The sequence below is a fragment of the Callithrix jacchus genome, chromosome 10, assembly GCF_049354715.1.
Source record: "Callithrix jacchus isolate 240 chromosome 10, calJac240_pri, whole genome shotgun sequence".
In the NCBI taxonomy this organism is placed as follows: Eukaryota; Metazoa; Chordata; class Mammalia; order Primates; family Cebidae; genus Callithrix; species Callithrix jacchus.
The window spans coordinates 11707297-11732336 of NC_133511.1; the positions used below are offsets into that span (position 1 = coordinate 11707297).

The 25040-nt window shown below is 40.9% G+C and overlaps 1 protein-coding gene and 1 pseudogene across 16 annotated transcripts in view; both read left to right on the forward strand.

Moving 5' to 3' along the window:
• Positions 1-22179, forward strand: part of DIXDC1 (DIX domain containing 1) — a 93992-nt gene extending 71813 nt beyond the window's left edge. For 10 of the 15 annotated variants that reach the window (XM_035264505.3, XM_035264506.3, XM_009006780.5 and 7 more), the window contains 3 exons: positions 15743-15848; positions 16836-16944; positions 18621-22179. In XM_035264505.3, coding sequence (XP_035120396.2) covers positions 15743-15848; positions 16836-16944; positions 18621-18701 — 296 coding nt within the window. In that variant the 3' untranslated portion in view covers positions 18702-22179. Of the gene's footprint in view, positions 1-104; positions 793-3743; positions 6041-15742; positions 15849-16835; positions 16945-18620 lie in introns of those variants that run through there. The other 5 variants (XM_035264509.3, XM_078339421.1, XM_078339420.1 and 2 more) reach the window with 2 other exon arrangements.
• LOC100411679 (large ribosomal subunit protein uL6 pseudogene) lies at positions 4542-5305 on the forward strand (annotated as a pseudogene). The gene has a single exon (XR_013523048.1). The product of XR_013523048.1 is annotated as a large ribosomal subunit protein uL6 pseudogene (transcript).
• Positions 22180-25040: the final 2861 nt, after the last annotated feature.

Genomic DNA, 25040 nt, shown 5'->3' on the forward strand with positions numbered 1-25040 from the left:
CCTAGCTTATTAGACCAGAAATTTAGTATTTTTCACACTACCAGTATTTTGGAGATGTAATTTTTCTTGTAGTACCTCACTTTTATACTATTTTGTTTCTATAGCAATACTGAAATTGAGTTAGTTCTACGACTGTGAAGACATATGCCATCACCACCCCCAGTGCCATTGAGCCACGTGCAGGCAGGATGTTGCTGACTCAGAGAGGCTAAAATAACTTTGAAGAACGTACAAGCTCAAAACATTTATACTGAAAAAGCAAAATACAAAACAACAAAAACCCATACATATATAAGACTTCCTACATTCCCAAATAAATAGCACAAAAAAATTTCCACTTCTTCCTTGAAGCAAGGAGTTTGGTTTCTGGAGAGGTTCTTTAAAACTTTGAGTGCTTAGGACATTTAGTTTAAGTCCTGCAAAATGTTTGCACCATCTAGTGGCCATGGCTAGAAAGCATATTTTAACCTGCTCCATGCCCTCTTACATTTTTTCCCATTTGTTCAAACTTGTTGGGGAGCTACCCTGCCTGGTAATTTCTAATTTGGTTTGTATTTTGCCTTTTGGCTTAGTTCACACTTTCTTATCTTTTAATTAGGCCTAATTGAAAGGTATCTAAATAATTTATAAAAAACCAAATAGTAAAAAGTTGACTAGAAATAATTTTTTATGTTAAATATATAATTTTTAAAACCACATTAAGAAACCTAAAGTAAAATATTGAAAATACTTGCAAAAATATGAATGTAAAAATTTTTTTGTAGAGTAAATAAAATAGCATTTCAAACCTCTGATCCCAGCTATCTTAAACTTTTGGATGACGTATCTATACTGAGAATGAAACAAATTTATTTATTTATTTTTTTTTGGGGGGAGGGGGATGGAGTTTTGCTCTTGTCACCCAGGCTGGAGGGCATTGTCATGATCTCTGCTCACTGCAACCTCCACTTCCTGGGTTCAAGCGATTCTCCTGTTCAGCTTCCCCAGTAGCTGGGATTATAGACATGTACCACCATGCCTGGCTAATTTTTACATTTTTAGTAGAGACGGGGTTTTGCCATGTTGGCAACAAATTATTTTATTACCAGAATTAGTTTAGTTTCAGTTTTCTAGCAGTGTTTCAGAATAGTCTTTTATATCGTTTGGAGATACTATTTTATTATTTTATTCATTGATTTCTTCAGATTAGTGTAAACTGCCAATGTAAATAGGTGTAAATATTTAGAAATTTCTTTTTTGGCTGAGGGCGGTGGTTTATGCCTGTAATCCCAGCCCTTTGGGAGGCTGAGGTGGGTGGATCACAAGGTCAAGAGATCGAGACCATCCTGGCCAACATGGTGAAACCCCATCTCTACTAAAATACAAAGATTAGCTGGGTGTGGTCATGCATGCCTATAGTCCCAGCTACTCAGGAGGCTGAGGCAGGAGACTGCTTTAACCCAGGAGGCAGAGATTTTAGTAAGCCAAGATCACACCAGTACACTCCAGCCTGGCAACAGAGCAAAACTCTGTCTCAAAAAAAAAAAATTTTCTTAAGTATAATAAATCCCCGCCCCCCCCCCCCCAGAAAATCACTCTGTGCATATATAGTACTTCTTTAAAATACTACAAATAAATCTACGGCTGCTTGAAAACTAGGGTGTTCATCTAATGCTTCCAGTGATAGCTGGATTCACAAACAAGCCGCAATGTCTTATTTGAAAACATACACACTTGTGCGACTCCGCCAGCTATCTAGCTACCGACTTATTCCTCTTATTCCTCTACATCTCAGTTCTTAAAAGGATAGTCTATACTTGCTCTCTTTTCTTCCTCACTTGCCGTTCAGTATTCAAGCCACTGCAGTCTTTTATCTGCTGCTCTGCTTAGTGTTCTTGTTGGGTCACTGTTGACTTTCTTGTTGCCTAATCAAGTGGTTACTTTTTAAACCTTATCTTTCATTGTCTTTTCAAAAGCATTTACTATTCTCTAAAGGTCTCCTGGAAACTTGTTTCTTCTTCAGTTTCAGTGTCCTTCAGATACTCTTTTAACATATTTACTGAGCATCCACTATCTACCACCAACGTTAGACGCTGGAGATACAGACATGAACCGGTTAGACTTGGCACTTGCCTCGTTGGACTTGCAGGGTAGTAAATACCTGAGTTTTCCTTCTAGTCCTTGGTGAATCTCCTTTTATTCTGCTGTGATTATTGAGTGTTGATGTGTCCTGGGATTCCATCCAAGTGAAGCGTAAACCAAAGCCTTTTCGTATCGTCTTTGGCTTCAGGTACACTCTTCCTGTGGCTTTAACTACTCTTGTGTGCTGATCATTTTTACATTTTATCTCAAATCTCTGTTCTTTCCTGAGCTTCAGTACTATCTATATATATATATATATATATATATATATATATATATATATATATATTTTTTTTTTTTTTTTTTTTTTGAGACAGAGTCTCACTCTGTTGCCCAGACTGGAATTCAGTGGCACAATCTCGACTGACTGCAACTTCCATCTCCTGGGTTCAAGTGATTCTCTTGTCTCAGCTTCCTGAGTAGCTGGTATTACAGGTCCATGCCACCACGCCCGGCTAATTTTTTATTTTTAGTAGAGACAGGGTTTCACAAAACACCAAATAAATAAAAACACAATAGCCAAGATATGGAATTCATTGAAGTGTCCATCAACAGATGAGTGGATAAAGAAAATAAATATATATATGCAATGGAATATTATGATTCAGCTATAACAAAGCATAAGATCCTGTGTTTTGAAGCAACATGGATGGAGCTGGAGATTATTATGTGAAGTGAAATAAGCCAGGCACAGAGAGACAAAGACCACATGTTCTCTACTAGTATGTGGGAGCTAAAAAAAAAATGTATCTCATGGAGATAGTTGATTGGTAGCAACTGGAGGCTGGGAAGACTTGGTAGGGAGTGACGGAGAGGTTGGTTAGTGGTTACAAAAATACAGTTAGATAAAAGGAGTAAGCTCTAGTGTGATAAGGGAGTAGGGTGACTATAATTTATTGTATAGTTTGAAATTGCTAGGCTGGGCATGGTGGCTCATGCCTGTAATCACAGCACTTTGCTAAAAATACAAAAATTAGCCGGGCGTGGTGGCAAGTGCCTGTAATCCCAGCCACTTGAGGCAAAAGAATTGCCTGAACCCAGGAGGCAGAGGTTGCAGTGAGCTAAGATCATGCCACTGCACTCCAGCCGGGGTGACAGAGTGAGACTGTCTCAAAAAGCAAAAACAAAACCCAAAATGAAATAGCTAGAAGAATTGGGATGTTTTAACATAAAGAAAAGATAAATGTTTGAGGTGATGGATATTTTAGTTACTCTGATTTGATCATTACACATTGTATGCATGTATCAAAATAACACGAGTCAGGCATGGTGGGCTCATGCCTGTAATGTCAGCTACTTGGGAGGCTGATGTGGGAGGATTACTTGAGTCCAGGGATTTGAGACCAGCCTGAGCAAATAATGAGACCTCATCTTAAAAAATATATCTATATCTATCTATTTCTCTATATATATCACATGTAATCTAAAAAACCTACAACTAACATGTATCAGTTTAAAAATTAATAAAATATGCTTTTGGTTAAAAAAAGGTTGGCCGTGGGGATAAAGTCTAAAGAAACCTTCCCTCCCTCCCTCCTTCATGGAAGAAGGGAGCAGTTATTTGCTTCCCTTCCCTCTGCGGAGGGAAGAAAATCCAGTTGACCCCTCCATCTCTGCTCTAGGTAAAAGTGAAGACCCATTACAGCTAGTGGGGATGGAAAAGGAAAAAGAATACTCTACTTTGGCAGAGGAGCAGGAAACTATCTTGGACTCAGATTATAAGAGGTTGGCTACCACAGGGGGAGGAACAGGATCACTGAGAAAACCCCACTTAAAAACTGGGGCTACATCAGGACAACAGAGAAACACTCCTCATCCCCCACCACTAGGGGAGCAAGCACTGTTTAATTAGCAACAATGGACTGCTTCTGAGGGAGGAAACAGCATAAAGAGACTGACTGAGACACAGACACAGGAGGAAAGCCTACAGCTGAAGGAGGGGAAGGACCATCGAGTAACAAGCCTCCAGCAACCAGTTGTCCCTAAACCTAACTCTAGAAGACTTGGAAAATGGTGGTTTATTGAAGGTAACCTTAACAAAAATCTCAATCCCAGGTCAGCTTCTGACCAAATTAACTCAACTGTCCCCACTGAAGGCCTGGAAGAACAAACAGTGTGCCCATTTCTAGACAGATATTTGTACCTCTGTCTCCTGTCTTAACACATGTCTGGCATTCAGTAAGAAATTATGAGGCACCCACAAGAGCAAGAGAAAAACCAAGCCACTGTGAAGAGCAAAAGCAATCAACAGAACAAACTCAAATATGACAAGGATGTTGAAACCATCAGACAAGACATTTAAAGTAACTGACTCATATGTTAAAGGCTGTAGTGAAAATGTTAATAACATGCTCATACAGGTGAGGAAGATTCAACTATCTGCTCTTTACAGGAAACCCACTATAAACATAATGGCGTAAATGGATTTAAAAACAGAAAATGGCTTCTTTGCTGCATCTACTGCGAGAATGAAGACCATTCTCAACAATCGGACGGTTAGCATTCCAGAAAATGCTGATACTACTCCACAGGGATGCACAGTTATTGTGAAGGGCCCCAGAGGAACCCTGTGGAGGGACTTCAAACACATCAATGTAGAACTCAGTCTTCTTGGAAAGAAAATATAGAGGCTCCGGGTTGACAAATGGTGGGGTAACAGAAAGGAACTGACTACCGTTTGGACTATTTGTAGTCATCTACAGAACATGATCAAGGGTGTTACGCTGGGCTCCCATTACAAGATGAGGTCTGTGCATGCTCCCTTTCCCATCAACATCGTTATTCAGGAGAATGGGTCTCTTGTTGAAATCCGAAATTTCCTGGGTGAAAAATACATCCGCAGGGTTCAGATGACACCAGATGTTGCTTGTTCAGTATCTCAAGCCCAGAAAGATGAATTAATCCTTGAAGGAAATGACATTGAGCTTGTTTCAAATTCAGCGGCTTTGATTCAGTAAGCCACACAGTTAAAGATATCTGGAAATTTTTGGATGGTATCTATGTCTCTGAAAAAGGAGCTGCTCAGCAGGCTGATGAATAAGATCTGAGAGTTGTCCAGCTACAGAAACAAGATGCTGGATGATTCCTAAGACCTGCTTGTGATATTTAAAGGATGCAATCAAAGACCTATTGATTTTGGGGGAAAAAAAGTGGAAAGATGGATAAAGATATATCATGGAAACACTAATCAAAAGGAAGCTGGTGTGGTTTTATTAGTATCTGATAAAGTATACTTGAGAACAAGGAATATTTCCAGGTATAAAGGTAATACATAATTATAAAGAGGTAAATTTACCAATAAGACATTAATAATCCTAAATGTGGGTATACCTAATAACAACTTTGAAATACATGAAGCAGGCCATGCACTGTGGCTCATGCCTGTAATCCCAGAATTCTGGGAGGCTGAAGCAGGAGGATCACTTGAGCTCAGAGGTTTGAGACAAGCCTGGGCAACATGGTGAGACCCTGACTCTACAAAAAATAAAAAAAATAGCCAGGTGTGGTGGCGTATGCCTGAAGTCCTAGCTACTTGGGAGGCTGAGACAGGAGGATCAAGTCCAGGAGTTGGAGGCTACAGTGAGCGACGATCACACCACTGCACTGCAGCCTACTACTGGGAGTTTGAGACCAGCCTGGCCAACGGTGAAACCCTGTCTCTACTAAAAATACAAAAATGAGCTGGGTATGGTAGCAGGTGTCTGTAATTCCAGCTACTTGTGAAGCCTGTAATCCCAGCACTTTGGGAGGACAAGGTGGGAGGATCGCTTGAGGCCAGGTGTTCAAGACTACCGTGGCCAAAATAGCAAGACCCCACCTCTTAGAAAAACCCCCAAATCTTAGGTATAAACTTCATAAAATATGTGCAATAACTATACTGAGAACTAAAAAACAAGGATGAAATAAAGATTTAAATAAATGGAGAGATATATTATGTTTATGTATAGGAGTACTCAACATTGTTAAGATGGCCTGTTCTGGCGGGGCATGGTGGCTCAAGTCTGTAATCCCAGCACTTTGGGAGGCCGAGGCGGGTGGATCACGAGGTCATGAGATCGAGACCATCCTGGCCAACATGGTGAAACCCCATCTCTACTAAAAATACAAAAATTAGCTGGGCTTAGTGGCATGTGCCTGTTGTAGTCCCAGCTACTTGGGAGGCTGAGGCAGGAGAATTGCTTGAACCTGGGAGGTGGAAGTTGTAATGAGCTCAGATCATGCCATTGCACTCCAGCCTGGTGCCTGGCGACAGAGCAAGACTCTGTCTCAAAAAAAAAAGACAAAAGATGGCCTGTTCTTCCCCAAATAATCTATATAGCTTCAACGCAGTGCCAATGAAAATCCTACCAGGCTTTTGTAGATGTAAACAAGCTGATTCTAAAATTTACATGCCCTTGGTGATGTTTCACAGCCTTTGAAAGTAAAATAAAACAAAATTTACATGACAGAATAAGGGGACTAGAATTAACTGCCCTCCCAATCCAAATGGTGAAAAAGATGCAGTTGGTGGACCGCACTGTCTGATAGCAAAACTAACTGTAAAGTTAGGGTAATCAAGACAGTGTAGTATTGGTGAACTGGCAGATACATAGATGAGTGGAACAGAATAGAGAGTTCAAAATAGACACACATTTACCATTTGATTTTCTTTTTTTCTTTTTTTTTTTTTGAGATGGAGTCTCACTTCTGCCACCCAGGCTGGAGTGGCTGTGGTGCAATCTCAGTTCACTGCAACCTCTGCCTCCTGAGTTCAGATGATACTTCTGCCTCAGCCTCCTGAGTAACTGGGACTACAGGCATGTGCCACCATGCCCAGCTAATTTTTTTGTATTTTTAGTAGAGTCGGGTTTTCATCATCTTGGCCAGGCTGGTCTTGAACTCCTGACCTCGTGATCCACCTGCCTTGGCCTCCCAAAATGCTGAGATTACAGGTATGAGCCATCACGCCTGGACTACCAGTTGATTTTCTACAATGGTGCAAAGACAATTCAATGGTAAAGGAATAGGCTTTTCAAAAATGGCGCTAGAACAGTTAAAGATCTATTTTTTTAAGTGAGTCTTGACCTATTCCTCATACCATATGCAAAAATCAACTCCAAATGGGCAATACACCTAAACTTATAAGCTATAACTATTAATCACCTGTTTTGTGGTACTTTTTAAAATCATGTATTAAATTTATAGACATATACAAGTATGTTTCTGAGCTATTTATCCTCTGTGAATTTTTTTGTACATTTTTTACAGTAATGCCATAATACAGTAATAACTATCATTTTGTCATATGGCTTGATGTTGGGTGAGACAAGTTGTCCCTCATTACTCTTATTTAGCTTTTTTACTTGAAAAGTCCATGCAGTTGGGCGCGGTGGCGCCCAGCTACTCAGGAGGCTGAGGTGGGAGGATCGCTTGAGCCCAGGAGTTCTGGACTGTAGTGTGCTATGCCGATTCGGTGTCCACACTAAGTTTGGCATCAGTATAGTGACCTCCTGGGAGCAGAGGACCACCAGGTTGCCTAAGGAGGGGTGAATCGGCCCAGGCGGGAAATGGAGCAGGTCAAAACTCCCATGCTGATCAGTATTGGGATCGCACCTGTGAATAGCTACTGCAGTCCAGCCGGCAACATAAAGAGACCCCATCTCTTAAAAAAAAAAAAAAAGAAAAGAAAAAGAAAAATGAAAAGTCTGTGCAGTCTAACTCATCCTTCTTCATTAGTCATCTGAATCGACTTTTCGCTAGTATCCATGATGTATTTCCCAAACCAGTGTTTACCTATTAGACCCGTGTGTGGCATTTGACATCATGATTACTTTTTCTTTGAAGTTCTCCCCAAATGTGTACGTAACATTTGTATTAGTCAGCTTGAGCTGCCATTGCAAAATATATTAAACTCTCGTAAACAACCTAAATTAATTTTCTTTCTGGAGGCTAGACGTACAAGATCAGGTTGCTAGCAGGGTCAGGTTTTGGTGAGGGGTCTTTTCCTGGCTTGTAGAAGGCCTCCTTCTCTCTGTGTCCTCACATGGAGGAGAGACACTGTACCTATTTTAAGGACACTAGTTCTATTGGATCAGCGTTCCAGCCATATGACCTCATTTAATCTTTTTTTTTTTTAAACGGAGTCTCACTCTGTTGCCAGGCTGGACTGCAGTGGTGCAATCTTGGCTCACTGCAACCTCTGCCTCCTGGGTTCAAGTGATTTTCCTGCCTCCTGAATAGCTGGACTACGGGGTGTGCCACTACGCCCAGCTAATTTTTGTATTTTTAGTGGAGACGGGGTTTCACCATGTTGGTCAGGATGGTCTCAAATCTCTTGACCTCATGATCCACTCGCCTCAGCCTCCCAAAATGCGGAGATTACAGGCGGGCATGAACCATTGCTCCCGGCCATTTAATATTAATTACCTCCTTAAAAGCCCTATCTCCAGTACAGTCAAATAGCAGATAAAGGCTTCAACATAGGAAGTTGGGGGTGGGGGGAACACAATTCATTCCATAGCAATATTATTTTCATATTTATTTTATTGTAACTTTTTCTATCTCCACTAGACTTTTGAGCTCCTTAAGGGTAGGGATTATATGTAACTTATTTGTGTATGTCTGATACTTAATACATAATAAGGTACCCAATAAACATTTTTAAAATGAATAATTAGATTATATAATTCACTTGTGTTCCCCTGACTTAGGTAATGGTATTACCATGTGTCTGTTTGTAGATTGTAAATCTCAGTCGTTTTTCACTTTTCCCCATTATATACGTCATGTTTAACTATATCCCTAGTACTAAGACTCTGACTTTCTAAAAGTCTTTCAAATCTATCTCTTCTCTGGCTCCAGGGCTACATCTTTCCTATCCTCATGTGTCAGATTGTTGTCATTGTCTCTTAACAGGATGTCTTAATCAGTTGAATGTTGCCATAAGGAATATCTGAGGCCAGGTAACTTATGAGGGAAAGAGGTTTCTTTGGCTCACAATTCTCCTGGCTGGTAGACTGGACATCTGGTGAAAGCCTCAGTTCGCTTCCACTCATGGCAGAAGGCAAATGGGAGTTGGCATGTGCTGAGATCACATGGAGAGAGGAAGCAAGAGAGAGTGGAGGGAGGTGCCAGGTTCTTTAACAAGCAGTTCTGCAGAAACTAGTGGGTGAGTGCTCACTCACTCCTCCTCCCCAGGGAGGGCTTGATCTAGTCTTGAGGAATCTGCCCCATGACCCAAACACTTCCCATTAGGCCCCACCTCCAACATTGGGGATCACCTTGTAACATGAGGTGCTGGGGGACAAACACCCAAACTATTGCACAGGATTACTGGTTTCCAGAGTTTGTCCCATCCAATCCATACTTTGCTGCAAGATCAACTCTTCTAAAATGCCCGTGTAATCATATCACTACCTTTTAGTAACTTTCTATAGCTTAAGATGAACATCTTGAACTCTTACCCTGTCAATCAGAGTCTTTTGTGATCTGGCCTCTGCCTACTTGATTACCTCACAGCTACCCAATGTATTCATTATTCGCCAGCCTTACTAATTCACCTACAGTTTTACAAATATATGATCCCATTTCATGCTTCTGCACTTGTCCTTCCCTCTTCTTGGAATACTCTTTTCAACTCTGTACCTTATAATTTTTAAAAGATGCTTTTAAAAAGGACTCTCCAACCGTGGGCCCTTCCTGATCTCTTCCAGGTGGAATAACCTCACCATCATCAGTCTTCCCATACAGCTTGTAGAAGTCTGATTTTAGCGTATTGTAATTATTTGTAATTGTACCTATCATCCATACTAAATGATACTTAGAGGTTGGAGACCATATATAGTCGATTTTTATATTCTCAAATCTAACACACAGTAGGTACTTAATAAATGCTTGTTGAATGAATAAATTAAATATATAACTTAATGTTTAAAGTGAATATTTTATTCAGCAACCACTGTGTGCTGGGCACTCTGCTAGATGCTGGGGCAAAGGAAAATTATGGCATGTAGGTTACAGTAATTGTCATTCTTCGAAGAAAAACTCTGAAAACAGAGTGAATGTCATTTCTGTACAAAGCGGGGAAGTTCCTTTGTCTTCTTCCTCTCTATGAATTCATCCCTCATACTCCTTATTTTAACCCCACTCCAAGAACTACTCTTCTGTGGCTGCCAATCTGACTGCCTAGAATAAGTTAAGAGGAAAATCAGTATAGTTGGAATAACAGGAGATATTTTAGTAACAGTTTAATTATTTGTTTTTGATAAAAGTTTCTGATCAGACATTTCTCCTGGGAAAGTCAGAATTACAAGGACTCATCTTTTCCAAAAGTACCTTTTTATTCATTTATTTATTTAACTTTTTTAGAGATGGGGTTTCACCATGTTGGCCAGGCCAGACTTGAAATCCTGACCTTAGGTGATCCACCCGCCTCGGCCTCCCAGAGTGCTGGGATTACAAGCATGAGCCACTGCTCCCGGCCTCAAAAGTACCTTTTTAAAAGATAGAGACAGTCCAGGTTTGGTGGCCCACACCTGTAATCCCAACAGTTTGTGAGGCCAAGTTGGGTGGATCACTTGAGGCAGGGAGTTCAAGACCAGCCTAGCCAAGATGGCAAAACCTTGCCTCTACTAAAAATATATAAATTAGCTGGGCATGGTGGCACACACCTGTTATCCTAGCTACTCAGGAGGCTGAGGCATGAAAATCACTTGAACCCAGTGGGTAGAGGTTGCAGTGAGCTGAGATCGTGCCACTGCACTCCAGACTAGGCGACAGAGCAAGACCCTGTCTTTAAAAAAAAAAAAATCAAGAAACCTATGTTACAATTGAAAGAACTAAATAATCAAGACCAAACAAATGCAAAAGCTAGTAGAAGACAGGAAATAACTAAGATCAGAGCAGAACTGAAGGAGGTAGAGACACAACAAACCCTTCAAAAAAATCTATGAATCCAGGAGTTGGTTTTTTTGAAAAGGCAAAATTAGATAGACTGCTAGCCAGACTAATAAAGAAGAGAGAAGAATCAAATAGATGCAATAAAAAATTATAAAGGGGATATCACCACGATCCCACCGAAATACAAACTACCATCACAAAATACTATAAACATCTCTACACAAATAAACTAGAAAATCTAAAAGAAATAGATAAATTCCTGGACACATACACCCTCCCAAGGTGAACCAGGAAGAAGTTTAATCCGTGAATAGACCAATAACAAGTTCTGAAATTGAGGCAGCAATTAATAGCCTACCAACCAAAAAAAAGTCCAGGACCAGATGGATTCACAGCTGAATTCTACCAGAGGTACAAAGGGGCTGGTACCATTCCTCCTGAAACAATTCCAAACAATAGAAGAAGACAGAATCCTCTCTAACTTATTTTATGAGGCCAGCATCATCCTGATACCAAAACCTGGCAGAGACACAACAAAAAAAATTTCAGGCCAATATCCCTGATGAACATGAAAATCCTCAATAAAATACTCACAAACCGAATCCAGCAGCACATCAAAAAGCTTATCCACAACGATCACATCAGCTTCATCCCTGGGATACAAGCATGGTTCAACATACACAAGTCAATAACCATAATCCATCACATAAACAGAAGTGATGACAAAAAATACATATTATCTCAATAGATGCAGAAAAGGCCCTTGATAAAATTCAGCAGCCCTTCATGCTAAAAACTCTCAGTAAGACCAGGTGTGGTGGCTCACACCTGTAATCCTAGCACCCTGGGAGGCCAAGGCGGGCAGATCACCTGAGGTCAGGAGTTCAAGACCAGCCTGACTAATATGGTGAAACCCGTCTTTAAAAAAACAAACAAACAAACAAACAAGAAACTCTCAATAAACTAGGGATTGACAGAATGTATCTCAAAGTAATAGGAGCCATTTATGACAAACCCACAGCCAATATACTGAATGGGCAAAAACTGGAAGCATTCCTTTGAAAACCGGCACAAGACAAGGATGCCTTCTCTCACCACTCCTATTCAACATAGTATTGGAAGTTCTGGCCAGGGCCATCAGGCAAGAGAAAGAAATAAAGGGTATTCAGTTAGGAAAAGAAGAAGTCAAATTGTCTCTGTTTGCAGATGACATAACTGTATATTTAGAAAACTGCATCATCTTAGCCCAAAATCTCCTTAAGCTGATAAGCAACTTCAGCAAAGTCTCAGGATACAAAAGCACTAGCATTTGTGCAAAAATCACAAGTATTCCTGTACACCAATAACAGAGAGAGCCAAATCATCAGTGAACTCCCATTCACAATTGCTTCAAAGAGAATAAAATACCCAGGAATACAACTTACAAGGGATGTGAAGGACCCTTTAAAGGAGAACTACAAACTACTGCTCAAGGAAATAAGAGAGGAAACAACAAATGGACAGGCCGGGCATGGTGGCTCATGCCTGTAATCCAAGCACTTGGGAGGCCAAGGCGGGGGGATCACCTGAGGTCGGGAGTTCAAGATCAGCCTGACCAACATGGTGAAACCCCATCTTAAAAAACAAAAACAAACAAACAAATGGACACACATTCCATGCTCATAGATAGGTAGAATCAATATCGTGAAAATGGCCATACTGCCCAAAGTAATTTATAGAATCAACGCTATCCCCATCAAGCTACCATTGACTTTCTTCACAGAATTGGAAAAAACTACTTTAAATTTCATATGAAACTAAAAAAGAGCCCACATAGCCAAGACAATCCTAAGCAAAAAGAAAAAACCTGGAGGCATCATGCTGCCTGACTTCAGTCTATACTACAAGGCTACAGTAACAAAAACAGCATGGTACTGGTACCAAAACAGGTATATAGACGAATGGAACAGAACAGAGACCTCAGAAATACCACACATCTACAACCATCTGAACTTTGAGAAGCCTGACAAAAACAAGCAATGGGGAAAGGATTCCTGCTTAGTAAATGGTGTTGGGAAAACTGGCTAGCCATATGCAGAAAGCTGAAACTGGATTCCTTCCTTACACCTTATACAAAAATTAACTCGAGATGAATTAAAGACTTAAATATAAGACCTAAAACCATAAAAACTCTAGAATAAAACCTAGGCTATGTGACTCAGGACATAAGCATGGGAAAAGACTTCATGACTAAAACACCAAAAGCAATGGCAACAAAAGCCAAAATAGACAAACGGGATCTAATTAACTAAAGAGCTTCTCCACACAGCAAAAGAAACTATCATCAGAGTGAACAGACAACCAACAGAATGGGGGAAAATTTTTGCAATCTATCCATCTGACAAAGGGCTAATATCCAGAATCTACAAAGAACTTAAACAAATTTACAAGATACAAACAAACAAACCCATCAAAAAGTAGGAGAAGGCTATGAACAGACACTTCTCAAAAGAAGCCTATGCATGCCATATTTCCTGTGTGCAGCCAACAAACATGAAAGAATGCTCATCATCACTGGTCAGTGGAGAAGTGCAAATCAAAACCGCATTGCGATAGCATCTCATTCCAGCTAGAATGGCAGTCATTAAAAAGTCAGGAGACAGATGCTGGAGAGGATGTGGAGATGTAGGAATGATTTCACACTGTTGGCGGGAGTGTAAATTAGTTCAACCATTGTGGAAGACAGTTTGGCGATTCCTCAAGGATCTAGAACTAGAAATACCATTTGACCCAGCAATTCCATTACTGGGTATATACCCAAAGGATTATAAATCATTCTACTATAAAGACACATGCACACATGTTTATTGTGGCACTGTTCACAATAACAAAAACTTGGAACCAATCCAAATACCCATCAATGATAGACTGGATAAAGAAACTGTAGCATATATAGACGTGGAATACTATGCAGCCATAAAAAGGATGAGTTCAGGCTGGTGCAGTGGCTCATACCTGTAATCCCAGCACTTTGGGAGGCCGGGGTGGGCAGATCACGAGATTAGATTGAGACCATCCTAGCTAACATGGTGAAACTCCGTCTCTACTAAAAATACAAAAATTAGCCGGGTGCGGTGGCTCACGCCTGTAATCCCAGCACTTTGGGAGGCCGAGGCGGGTGGATCACAAGGTCAAGAGATCAAGACCATCCTGGTCAACATGGTGAAACCCCGTCTACAAAAAATTAGCTGGGCATGGCGGCGCGTGCCTGTAATCCCAGCTACTCAGGAGGCTGAGGCAGGAGAATTGCCTGAACCCAGGAGGCAGAGGTTGCGGTGTGCCAAGATCGCGCCATTGTACTCCAGCCTGGGTAACAAGAGCGAAACTCCGTCTCAAAAAACAAACAAAAAATACAAAAATTAGCCAGGCATGGTGGCATGTGCCTGTAGTCCCAGCTACTCGAGAGGCTGAGGCAGGAGAATTGTTGGAACCTGGGAAGTGGAGGCTGCAGTGAGCTGAGATCGCGTCATTGCACTCCAGCCTAGGCAACTAGGAAGACTCCTTCTCCAAAAAAAAAAAAAGAGGATGAGTTCATGTCCTTTGCAGGGACATGGATGAAGCTGGAAACCATCATTCTTAGCAAACTAACACAGGAACAGAAAACCAAACACTGAACGTTCTCACTCATTAGTGAGAGTTGAACAATAAAAACACATGGACACAAAGAGGGGACTATCATATAGCAGGGTAGCGGGGGTGGGTAGTAGGGGAGGGATAGCATTAGGACAAACACCTAATGTAGATGATGGGTTGATGGGTACAGCAAACCATGGTACATTACACCTGTGTAACAAACCTGCACATTCTGCACTTGTACCCCAGAACTTAAAGGAAAGAAAGAAAAGAAACGAAACCTGTGTTAAAGACCATGGCATCAACACCATAGATCTTAAGTTGCTAAGAGTTAAAGTAGGTTCTGTACCTTTTAGACTGGGAGGATAAGGCCCTTGGGATCTGAGTTTCTAAGGCTTCTTTGCTTCTGTGGTTCTTGTTCCTATCAATTTTCCCTTCTTTCTTTTTTATTTTTTTTTTTTTTGAGACAGTCTTGCTCAGTCACCGGGCGCCAGGCTGGAGTGCAGTGGCATGATCTCGGCTCACTGCAACTTCTGTCTCCTTGGTTCAAGCAATTCTCCTGCCTCAGCCTCCCAAGTAGCTGGGACTAGAGGCACGCGCCACCACGCCCAGCTAATTTTTTGTATTTTTTGGTAGACAGGGTTTCGCCATGTTGGCCAGGATGGTCTCAGTCTCTTGACCTCAAGATCCGCCCTCCTCAGCCTCCCAAAGTGCTGGGTTATAGGCCTGAGCCACCCTGCCCAGCCGAGTTTTCTTTTTATGAATCACACAAGTGTTCTCGACTACAGACCTCCGAAAGTTAAATATTGGCAGAGTCCGCAGCTTCTGCTGTGTGTCTACCTTGGCAGGCTTCTTTCTCTGTTCTTTTTTGATCTTTAGCAGTGACCTATCATATTAGTTGCTGTTCCCCTACTATGAGTGAGCAGTGATGAGTCCTCATGATAGTGTCCATGTGCAAAGCAGTTCTCGTCCTAGTGTATCATAGCATGTGGACATGGTGTTTGGCAAGGGCGTGAGAGCTGTGAACTGTGACCTCAGGCAGCTTTGTTCTCCTGGGACATTTTGAATAAGTGCAGATGGATGATTTGGAGCAAAGGAATGTTCTAACCACAGAGTCTCTTTCTGATTGTAGAGTTGCCTCACTCACAGAGCTCTCCGACTGTCAGCAGCACCTGTACTAAAGTGCTCTATTTCACTGACCGGTCACTTACGCCCTTCATGGTCAATATACCAAAGAGGTGAGATTCTGGGATCATTATATTTCTCTGTAAAAAAAAAGGGAAAGGAAGGCAGAACCTCATTAGTTACTGCCCATATGAGCAGGTGAAAGGTTTTTGAGAAGCACTAGAGTGAGATCTCACTATAGTGAGATCAGCCACAGAGGTAGAGATTTTAGTTTCAGCTTTGCTACTATTCAGTGGTATCTTAAGGGACAAGTCATGATCTACTACTAGATACAGGTAAAATAATAGTACTTTCAATCCCGAAAACTATGCAAATATTGTTCTGCATTTGGAAGAATTGTTTTTTGTGTGTGTGTTCAAAATAGCTCCTGCTGATAGCAATGGATTGCAGCTTGGCCCTCACTCCAGACTATGACTAATTGATCTTTGTTGCTGTTCAATGACTGCAACTAATCCCTATTGAGAAATTATGTCAAAAGCCTTCCAAAAATTCGGTTAATGTACTTCCTTTTAAGGGAAATGGTATTGAAGTAAAGAAATTTAAACTCTGCAACCAACTATTGAGAGAGGTTATAGGATTTTCCTTTCCTAGGAGTCTGTTTATTTAGTCTGGGTTAGAAGCCAGCTTCCTAAAGATAGAAGGATAAAGATAGTGATACTTGATTTGATTGTACCATCTTAGAGAATTAGGATGTTGTAGCAAAGAAAACCAAGAGAACTTTGATGTATTTGTGGTTATTCAACAAATTTGATTTCAGGGACTTTATGTCTTATTTCCAGAGAAAAGTGATTTGGCTCCTGAAGCAATAAATTGATTTTAAATTTTCATATCACCCCATATTTAATACTGTTTTTTCCCTAGTGGTGACTGGCTCTCCAGTCTCTGCTGTTTTAGAGTCATTTGGGTTATCAGGGGCAGTGACCTATTGAGGGGCTATTTCTTCTTATTGACTTTGGCAGGGGGCTGGGTTTAAAGTTGACATCATATCTTTCCAGCTATTGATCAACAGTCTGTTTTTGTGCTCTCTCCCTGTGTTGCAGGTTGGAGGAGGTGACACTAAAGGATTTTAAAGCAGCTATTGATCGGGAAGGGAATCACCGGTATCACTTCAAAGCACTAGATCCTGAGTTTGGCACTGTCAAAGAGGAGGTAAAGAATCTGTGGTGGTATTATTGGTCCTTTCTGAACCCTGATGCCTTCTGTGCAAGCACTAGTGTCCAGAAGTACATGAGTTCCTTGACCAGGTCAGAGGAATTTGCCAGAGCCTCAGAGCCTCAGACCATGGTCTGATAACTCTAGATAGGGGGTCATAGAATAGCCCAAGATGCTGATAGGTTCTTTAGTTGGAGGACTTCATCATTTGACCAAGAACTTGGATAGAATTTTTATTTTAAATTATTTTGCTAGGGAAAATAAAGAACCTAAGACAATAAAATAATTTTCCATCTGTAGCCAAATCTTAGAAAACGTCTTTCTTCCTATGTAGAGCAAAATAAACAGGCATGAGTATATGGAACTATATATTATGTGGTGGTAGTTTCTCATAATGAAATCAAGGAACTTCTAGAGAGTCATCTCTGCTTATGCCCAACTCCTTGAGTATTTTCTTAGCCGATGCAACTCTATAAATCCATTTGTCAAATATAGACTTTTTGGGGGGAAGACAGTTCTGGGTTATATAGTATTACAAGTACATTCATTGCAGTTTCAGAATGAAAAAAGTTATTAGAGAAAAAGGCCGGGTGTTGTGGCTCACGCCTGTAATCCCAGCACTTTGGGAGGCCGAGGCAGGAGGATCACGAGGTCAGGAGATCGAGACCATCCTGGCCAACATGGTGAGACCCTGTCTCTACTAAAAATACAAAAAAAAATAGCTGGGTGTGGTGGCATACACCTGTAATCCCAGCTACTTGGGAGGCTGAGGCAGGAGAATTGCTTGAACCTGGGATGTGGAGGTTGCAGTGAGCCGAGATCGCGCCACTGCACTCCAGTCTGGCGCCTGGCGACAAAGAGAGACTCTGTCTCAAAAAAAAAAAAGAAAGAAAAGAAAAGGTAAAATTTTATTTTGTAACCATTTCCTCTTTTATTACTGGCTTAGGAAATGAGGTGGATGAATTAATGAAGATAACTGCAGCTGAGAAATGTTAACATGAAGTCTTTTTCCCACCTTTTCTTTACAATGCCTGGTACCTAAATTTTCCACTTTCTCGGTTTTTTTTTTTTTTTGAGACAGAGTTTTGCTCTTGTTACCCAGGCTGGAGTGCAATGGCGCGATCTCAGCTCACTGCAACCTCCGCCTCCTGGGTTCAAGCAATTCTTCCGCCTCAGCCTCCTGAGTAGCTGGGATTACAGGCACACGCCACCATGCCCAGATAATTTTTTGTATTTTTAGTAGAGACAGGGTTTCACCATGTTGACCAGGATGGTCTCGATCTCTTGACCTCGTGATCCACCCACCTCGGCCTCCCAAAGTGCTGGGATTACAGGCTTGAGCCACCGCACTCAGCCTGTCCACTTTCTCATTTTAAAAATACTTACACTATTTCTTTCCTCTAAGAAGCCCAAAGTACGTTGTGATTGGTAATTTATTAATTCTTACAAATCTCTATTAGCAAAGTAGAATGAAGGATTTAAAAAAAAAATATTTCATAGATGTGGATCTAAAAAAAAAATATCAGTTGCAATTCTAGGGACAAGACCAAAGCGACAGAGTCTTAACTCAAGGCTTTCTTCTACATGTTTGAGGTCTTATTTTTATTAGCAGCAATTGTTTAGTGAATGAGATTTCCTGTTTTTTTCATTGTGGCTTTTTTTTTTCCCTCTAGATTTTCCATGATGATGATGCCATCCCTGGATGGGAGGGGAAAATTGTAGCTTGGGTGGAAGAAGACCATGGAGAAAATTAATGCCACGTATCAGATTGAGGGCTTGTGGGACCTGCTCACTCCCAGGCTGCTTCACTCAGGAAAGGGAGCTAAAACCAGAACACACTAAGAAGTTTCTAGTTTGTACACCCAAACAGAAGCTTTTCCAAGTATGATGGCCACAGGTCAGTCCTATTTCTGTGCCTGGCATACCTGGTACTTAAAATTCTGTCCAAATGTAGACCATGGGTTCATCTGGAGTTCCTTGTCCATGGGAACACACTGTTGTATTCTACTCTGAGGACAAAAAACCGAAGGCCTTAAACAATGGGGATGGATGATCCCGCCTCTGTAGGGGCATGGCTGCTATTATCTGGAAACTAGGAATTGGATGCGTCACTCCTGTACGTTACAGTATTATTTTAATTGGCCTCAATGGTTGCAGCAATCAGAGTCCCAGCATTTGGACTCACAGACAAGGCAAAGGTACCAGCTTTTCTGTTTCTTAGAAGCTACTGCAAACCAAGAATAACTCGAGGTGGTACCAAAGATGAAAGCCCAGTCTTCAGTAGTCTTTTGAACCGGATGTGGATGGTGCTGAATTGTTGCTTGGATGGGAAAAGGGCTGCCCATTTCGCACTACACTATGCTAACACGGTACTTACTAAGACCTTCGGCTGCCTCTTCTGTCTTAATTGGTTCTGCAGCTTGTCCTTTTGCCCACATAGGGCCTATTTCACGTACTGTTGGTTTTCTCTGGGGACTCTTAACTTGAGAGCCATTTCTTTTTCTTCCAGCTGATGAACTTTGTGTTTGAAAGGAATAAGGAGTGAAAAGCTCCTTAAAAATCCAGGCGGGTATGGAAAGGTGCTGCTACCCAGATCTTTTTACTGTCTTTAACTCATGGCATCTCCTTTGTAGTTAAAAGGAGACAGACCATTAATTTCAGCATTTCTTTGCGGTTTACCAGGACTGAGCATGAAGTACTAGTCTGCCCCTCCTCATTTCAAGGCCAGAGTTATTTTCTATTTATGTATTGAGTCTAGGCTGATCCTTTAGGGTACAATAGAAACCATGGGGTGTGGAGCATGAGTTGTGAATGGCAGGGATCATTCTGGGTGAAAAAACCCAGAATCATTTCTCATGTGCAACACTGTCACGTGAAGAAGCTAACAGTTCAACTACCGAGATTATTTGATAACCTGGGTTTTCTCATTCATCCACCAAGCACCATCAACCAATCAGCCATATTATTTATATATGTATTACCAAACACAGTCTGTCTGCCTGTGACCTCCAATGTACACTGCCAAACACAAGAGTAGGACAGATCCATTCTGGATTCTTGACCCGTCTCCAATTCATCTCCCTTTTCAGCCATTTCAACAAACTACTCTTTGGAGCTCTAAGATGACATCCTGTTGTTTTATATAGATGTGTCTTTTAAAAACAGTTCATGTTTGGAGAATTCTTTTGTACTCATTTGCTTTTTGTCTGAGAACCATGTCTATTTTTATAACTGGAGTGTGAGTTCTGTATCTTCTCACATTCTGTATACTGTATCCATTTTCTAGAGAACCCAGTAGCTTTTATACGTCTCTTCTTACCACCCCTTGTGGTTTCAGAACAAGCTTTACTTTATTACAAGAATACTAATGACAAGTGATTCCTATTCCAGTTCTACCTATTTTAGTTGTGAAGGTAGTTTTGTGTAATCCAGTTGATTGCTCCTGTAGCAGAGAGAAGGAACTCAAAAGACACTTGATGTCTTTCATGTAAGTTTACCTGGTCTTTTCCTATTGAAGCATTTTTCATCAGAAATGACTGAGAAAGTTTGGGAAAGTCAGCCAAAAGAAAGAATTCATTATGAAAGCAAACAGAAGAAAACAGTATATTCTCACAGTTTTTTCCCAGGAAGTCTGGAGAAAAAGTCCTCATGTCACCAATTTCTCTTTTGCATGAATTTTAGTGTTTTGCTATAAGACAGCATGAGGGCTATCAGGCCAAAATTCATTATTGTATTTCTAATACAGTTTGTCTTGAATGTCTGTCTCTTAAAACAGTTTTTACTTGTCAGTTTTCTTTCAGCAAACAGTCTATTATGTGGAATTTAACTTTCAAGAGAAAATTTCCAAAGTCCTCTACCTTATTTGGCTTTTATCTCTGTCTTTTGGAAAGGAGCTGCATGGCCTCAGTGCCTCCATAAAGAGCTAAAGTTGCATTTACGGGAAAACATAAGATCGTTTTTTTTTCCCTTTAGCTCAGTAATCTCATGTACCACAGGTAATGACCAAGCATCTCTGCTAGAGGATGCACCTCTCATAACTCCTGTATAAAATATGTTGGTGATCCTCATTCCAGTTTCCAAAGTGAGAGGAGCCTTCTGAGCAGAAGTATGCAAGACTCATTCTGTTGGGAACAGCTTCTTACTTGGCTGCATTCTAGAAGGCCTCCTGACTTGTTCACAATATTGTCCCCTGGTGGCATTGGTGTGGGATAGTTCGTCCTGCTACTTGCTAAAGTTCTCTTTGAGAAAACTGAGGAACCAGAAAGCTTAGAGTTCATAAATTAATCTCTAAACCATGTTAGGTTAAAACCAAATGACCATCTCACAAAAATAAGTTTAGTTTACAAAATCTTCATTTAAGGCTGGGTGTGGTGGCTCATGCCTGAAATCCCAGCACTTTGGGAGGCCAAGACAGGAGGACTGCTTGAGCCTAGGAGTTCAAGACCAGCCTGGGCAACATAGCAAGACTCCGTCTCTACAAAGAAATTTTATTATAAAAGTAGCTGGGCATGGTGGTGCACACCTGTAGTCCCAGCTATTCAGGAGGTCAAGATGGGAAAATTGCTTGAGCCCAGGAGTTTGAGGTTGCAGTGAGCTGATTATGCCACTGCACTCCAGCCCAGGCGACGGAGCAGGACTCCATATCCAGAAAAAAAAAAAAAGGCATTTGAAAACTGAAGACTGCTCAGTTCCCTAAATTAGCTGGGGGGACTGGAACACTTCACAATGTTTACATTTTTAAATTTGAAGAATTTGTTTTAAACTTACTTGGTAATGGCAATTCTACTTACTTACCAACTTTTCAGCTCTTTTTGACCAGGATAGGTGCAAATTAGGGAAGATATCTTTATACTCTACATCCAATCGAAGAGGACTCTAATTACTAAAAAGCATTTAGGTCCTAATTATTTTCACTGTTTTCATAAAATAAGCATTATGATTGCACACTCCTTCTACTGTCTGAATTTATGTAAGAGGTATAGCTTGCTTAAAATACATATATATGTAAAATTATATTTTCTTAGAAACATGGATGTTTGCAACCATTGCTTTCAAAGAGATTATTACTGTGTATTCTCCCTGTTTTACAATATGTTTTCATGGAGACTATGTTATACCAGAGGCTTCTGATTTTCAAAGCGATAACCAGTTTTAACTGCCGGTATGTACCAGACTTGTGAACTAATTTAAAAAAACCACAAACTATGAATAAAATGGAGTTTGCAAACTAAATATCATTAATGATTTTCACTTGTGTTTATCAATGAGATTAATCAATAAAGCCATTTGTATTTAGTGAAAGCAAATTTCCTCAAGTGATCTCCCTGGTAGCATGGTTTACTCATTATGTGGAGAGAGGAGATAAGGGTTACTTTATTGCTATAGACATTTTACAATTAGTATTTCTGTATAAGCGCATATCAAGGACAATTATCAAGTACAATTTATTTAGCTCTTCTTTTGAAATTACATGTGAACATGCAAATAAGAACCCAAGAGTATAAACTCAATGACAGAAGTTACGTATGCTTTGCAAGCATTAAGAACTCTTTCAGAAACGTATATTTAAAACAACCAGAATTCCCAAATCATTTGAAAGCTGCCCCTTAAATGCCTCTTATCACTTCAACTTAAATGTTTGCTATATTGAATTCTTTATCCCTGAGTGCCTTCATTTGTCCAATTACGTATTTTCAGCTATTAATTGGCTATCCCATTATGTTAAAATTAAATATGTACATAACTCAAAATCTTTCACTACCAACTAATTTCTCTTTCTCTCAATATCAGTGATATCACCATTCTCTAAGTCTCTCTGCTTCAAACCTTCGAGTCTTGAGTCTCCTTTTCCATAATTTCCTTTATCCATCTGTTTAGTGGAATCCAAGCCGGTCCTCTCAGGACTGATTTGACAAACCTAAGCATTCTTAGCCTACCTTTGGGGTAAACTTGTCATCTCTGGACTGTTTGAGCTATGCATTCCTATAATTTAGCTACTCGTAAGTCAAAAGTATATTCGGGATACAAACTTGCTATTCTTTGAAAAATGCAAAACAAGGTTTAAGTAAGCATACCTAAGTGCACAGAGATCCTACAGATCACCTCCTACTTTATACCAAAGGCTAATTTAGTTCCAATTATTCAAATGCAGCGGAAGCAGCGACAATTTATAAGTCCTTGCTGTTAAAAGAAAGTCCTTAAGAGGGGAAAGAAAAAAAAACACAATAATTTATAAGTCCTGGCTGGGCACAGTGGCTCACGCCTGTAATCCCAGCACTTTGGGAAGCCCAGGTGGGTGGATCACATGAGGTCGGGAGTTTGAGATCAGCCTGGCTAACGTGGTGAAACCCCCATCTCTACTAAAAATACAAAATTAGCTGGACATGGTGGTGTGTGGGTCAAGATGGCCAGGGGGAGACCTTTATTAATTCTAGCTAAATAATTATAAGCTTGATTGGCTCACAGTGCACTGAAGTTTATACACCAAACTAAACTATATTATTGGTGCAGTTAATTAGAAATCAAGCAGCCACAGGAGGCCTAAGGTGTAAAGACCACTGGGGAGCGCAGTAACACCAGGGAACACTGAGGGGTGGTTGCAGAGCAGGGAATACTGCTCTGGTCCCACAAATGCCTTCTCAACATGGCGACTGCATGAGGGTCTCCTAAAGAGGGCTTGTGCAAAGATCTCTGAGAAGGGAGGCGACCTCTGCTCACAAGATCTGGGAGGGTCTTTGCAGATGGGAGCTGGCCAGGAGGAGAAACGCCTTGCAAGGCCAGGCGCGGTGGAAGGCGGAGATCACGGAAAGCCTCAGCCTCTGCCTAGGTTCTCCGAATATGGAGTGATTTTAATTGTTCTATGTCTTCAATGCTTGGGAGATAAAAGCCCCTTGAAGTATTGGGTGTGGTCAGACTGGGTGGCTCCTCCTCTGCTATACTTCTGCTGCAGCAGCACCCTGATAACAATAAGTGATAAACTCAGAGTACTAGTTTAGCATGTTTTAGACAGATCTCAAGTGCTTTTAAATGCTTAGACAGTAGTTTAGCATGTCTTAGAAGGATCTCAAGTGCAAGTGCTCCCCTGCCCCATCTTACCTACCCCTTCACCCTCCCCTTCCATGCCCATTACTTCAATGAGATTATGCACAAAATAAAAGGGTTTGGAGCCCAGAGCTCGGGGCCAACACAGTTCCCACACTTGCGTTGGTCCCCTGGACGCATGCTGCAAATTCTAGCCTTGTGTCTCTGTCTTTATTTCCTTTTCTCAATCCCTCCTCACTGCCAGGACTAAGGGCATCTACATACGGGGTTGGGGCTGGTACCCAGCAGTGGCACGTGCCTGTAATCCCAGCTACTCAGGAGGCTGAGACAGGAGAATCTCTTGAACCCGGGAGCCTGGGTGACAGAGTCAGATTCTGTCTCCAAAATAATAATAATAATTTATAAGCCCTTTTACTAATTACAATTATTCTTCCATTGCTTCTTCCAATTGTTAATTCATAAGCTGTATATAATTGTAACAATATAATTGCCCTCCTCTTCATATTATTTCAAATATGCCTTTTCATTTAATCTGGAAATTTTATATTTCTCAATTATATTGCCTACATATCATTCGATTAGGCAGTTGTACCTGCTTAATAAACATTTCCAATTTAAGTAGGCATAAAACAGTATATCCGATCTGTTTTTACTTTTCCAAATTAATTGTTAGCAAGATTAACCACCCCCAACACACACCATTTTTTAAGAGACAGATTCTTTCTGTGTTGCCCAGGCTGGTCTCAAACTCTTGGGCTCAAGTGATTCCCCCACCTCAGCCTCTCAGGTATTTATTGCTGGGAACTACAGGCACGCACCATCGCTCCTGGCTAACATCTTGTTTTAATGTTTTTCCCTCCAATTTCTTCTTGTGTTCTTGGTGTTGTCTAACTGTGTGTACACTGGGGAGGTGGTGATACAAACACAGCACATGCTTCCTCCTTATCTAATGTCACCTTAATTGATACGTTTTCTTTTATTTTTTTTTTGAGACAGAGTTTCACCCTTCTTACCCAGGCTGGAGTGCAATGGGGCGACCTCGGCTCACTGCA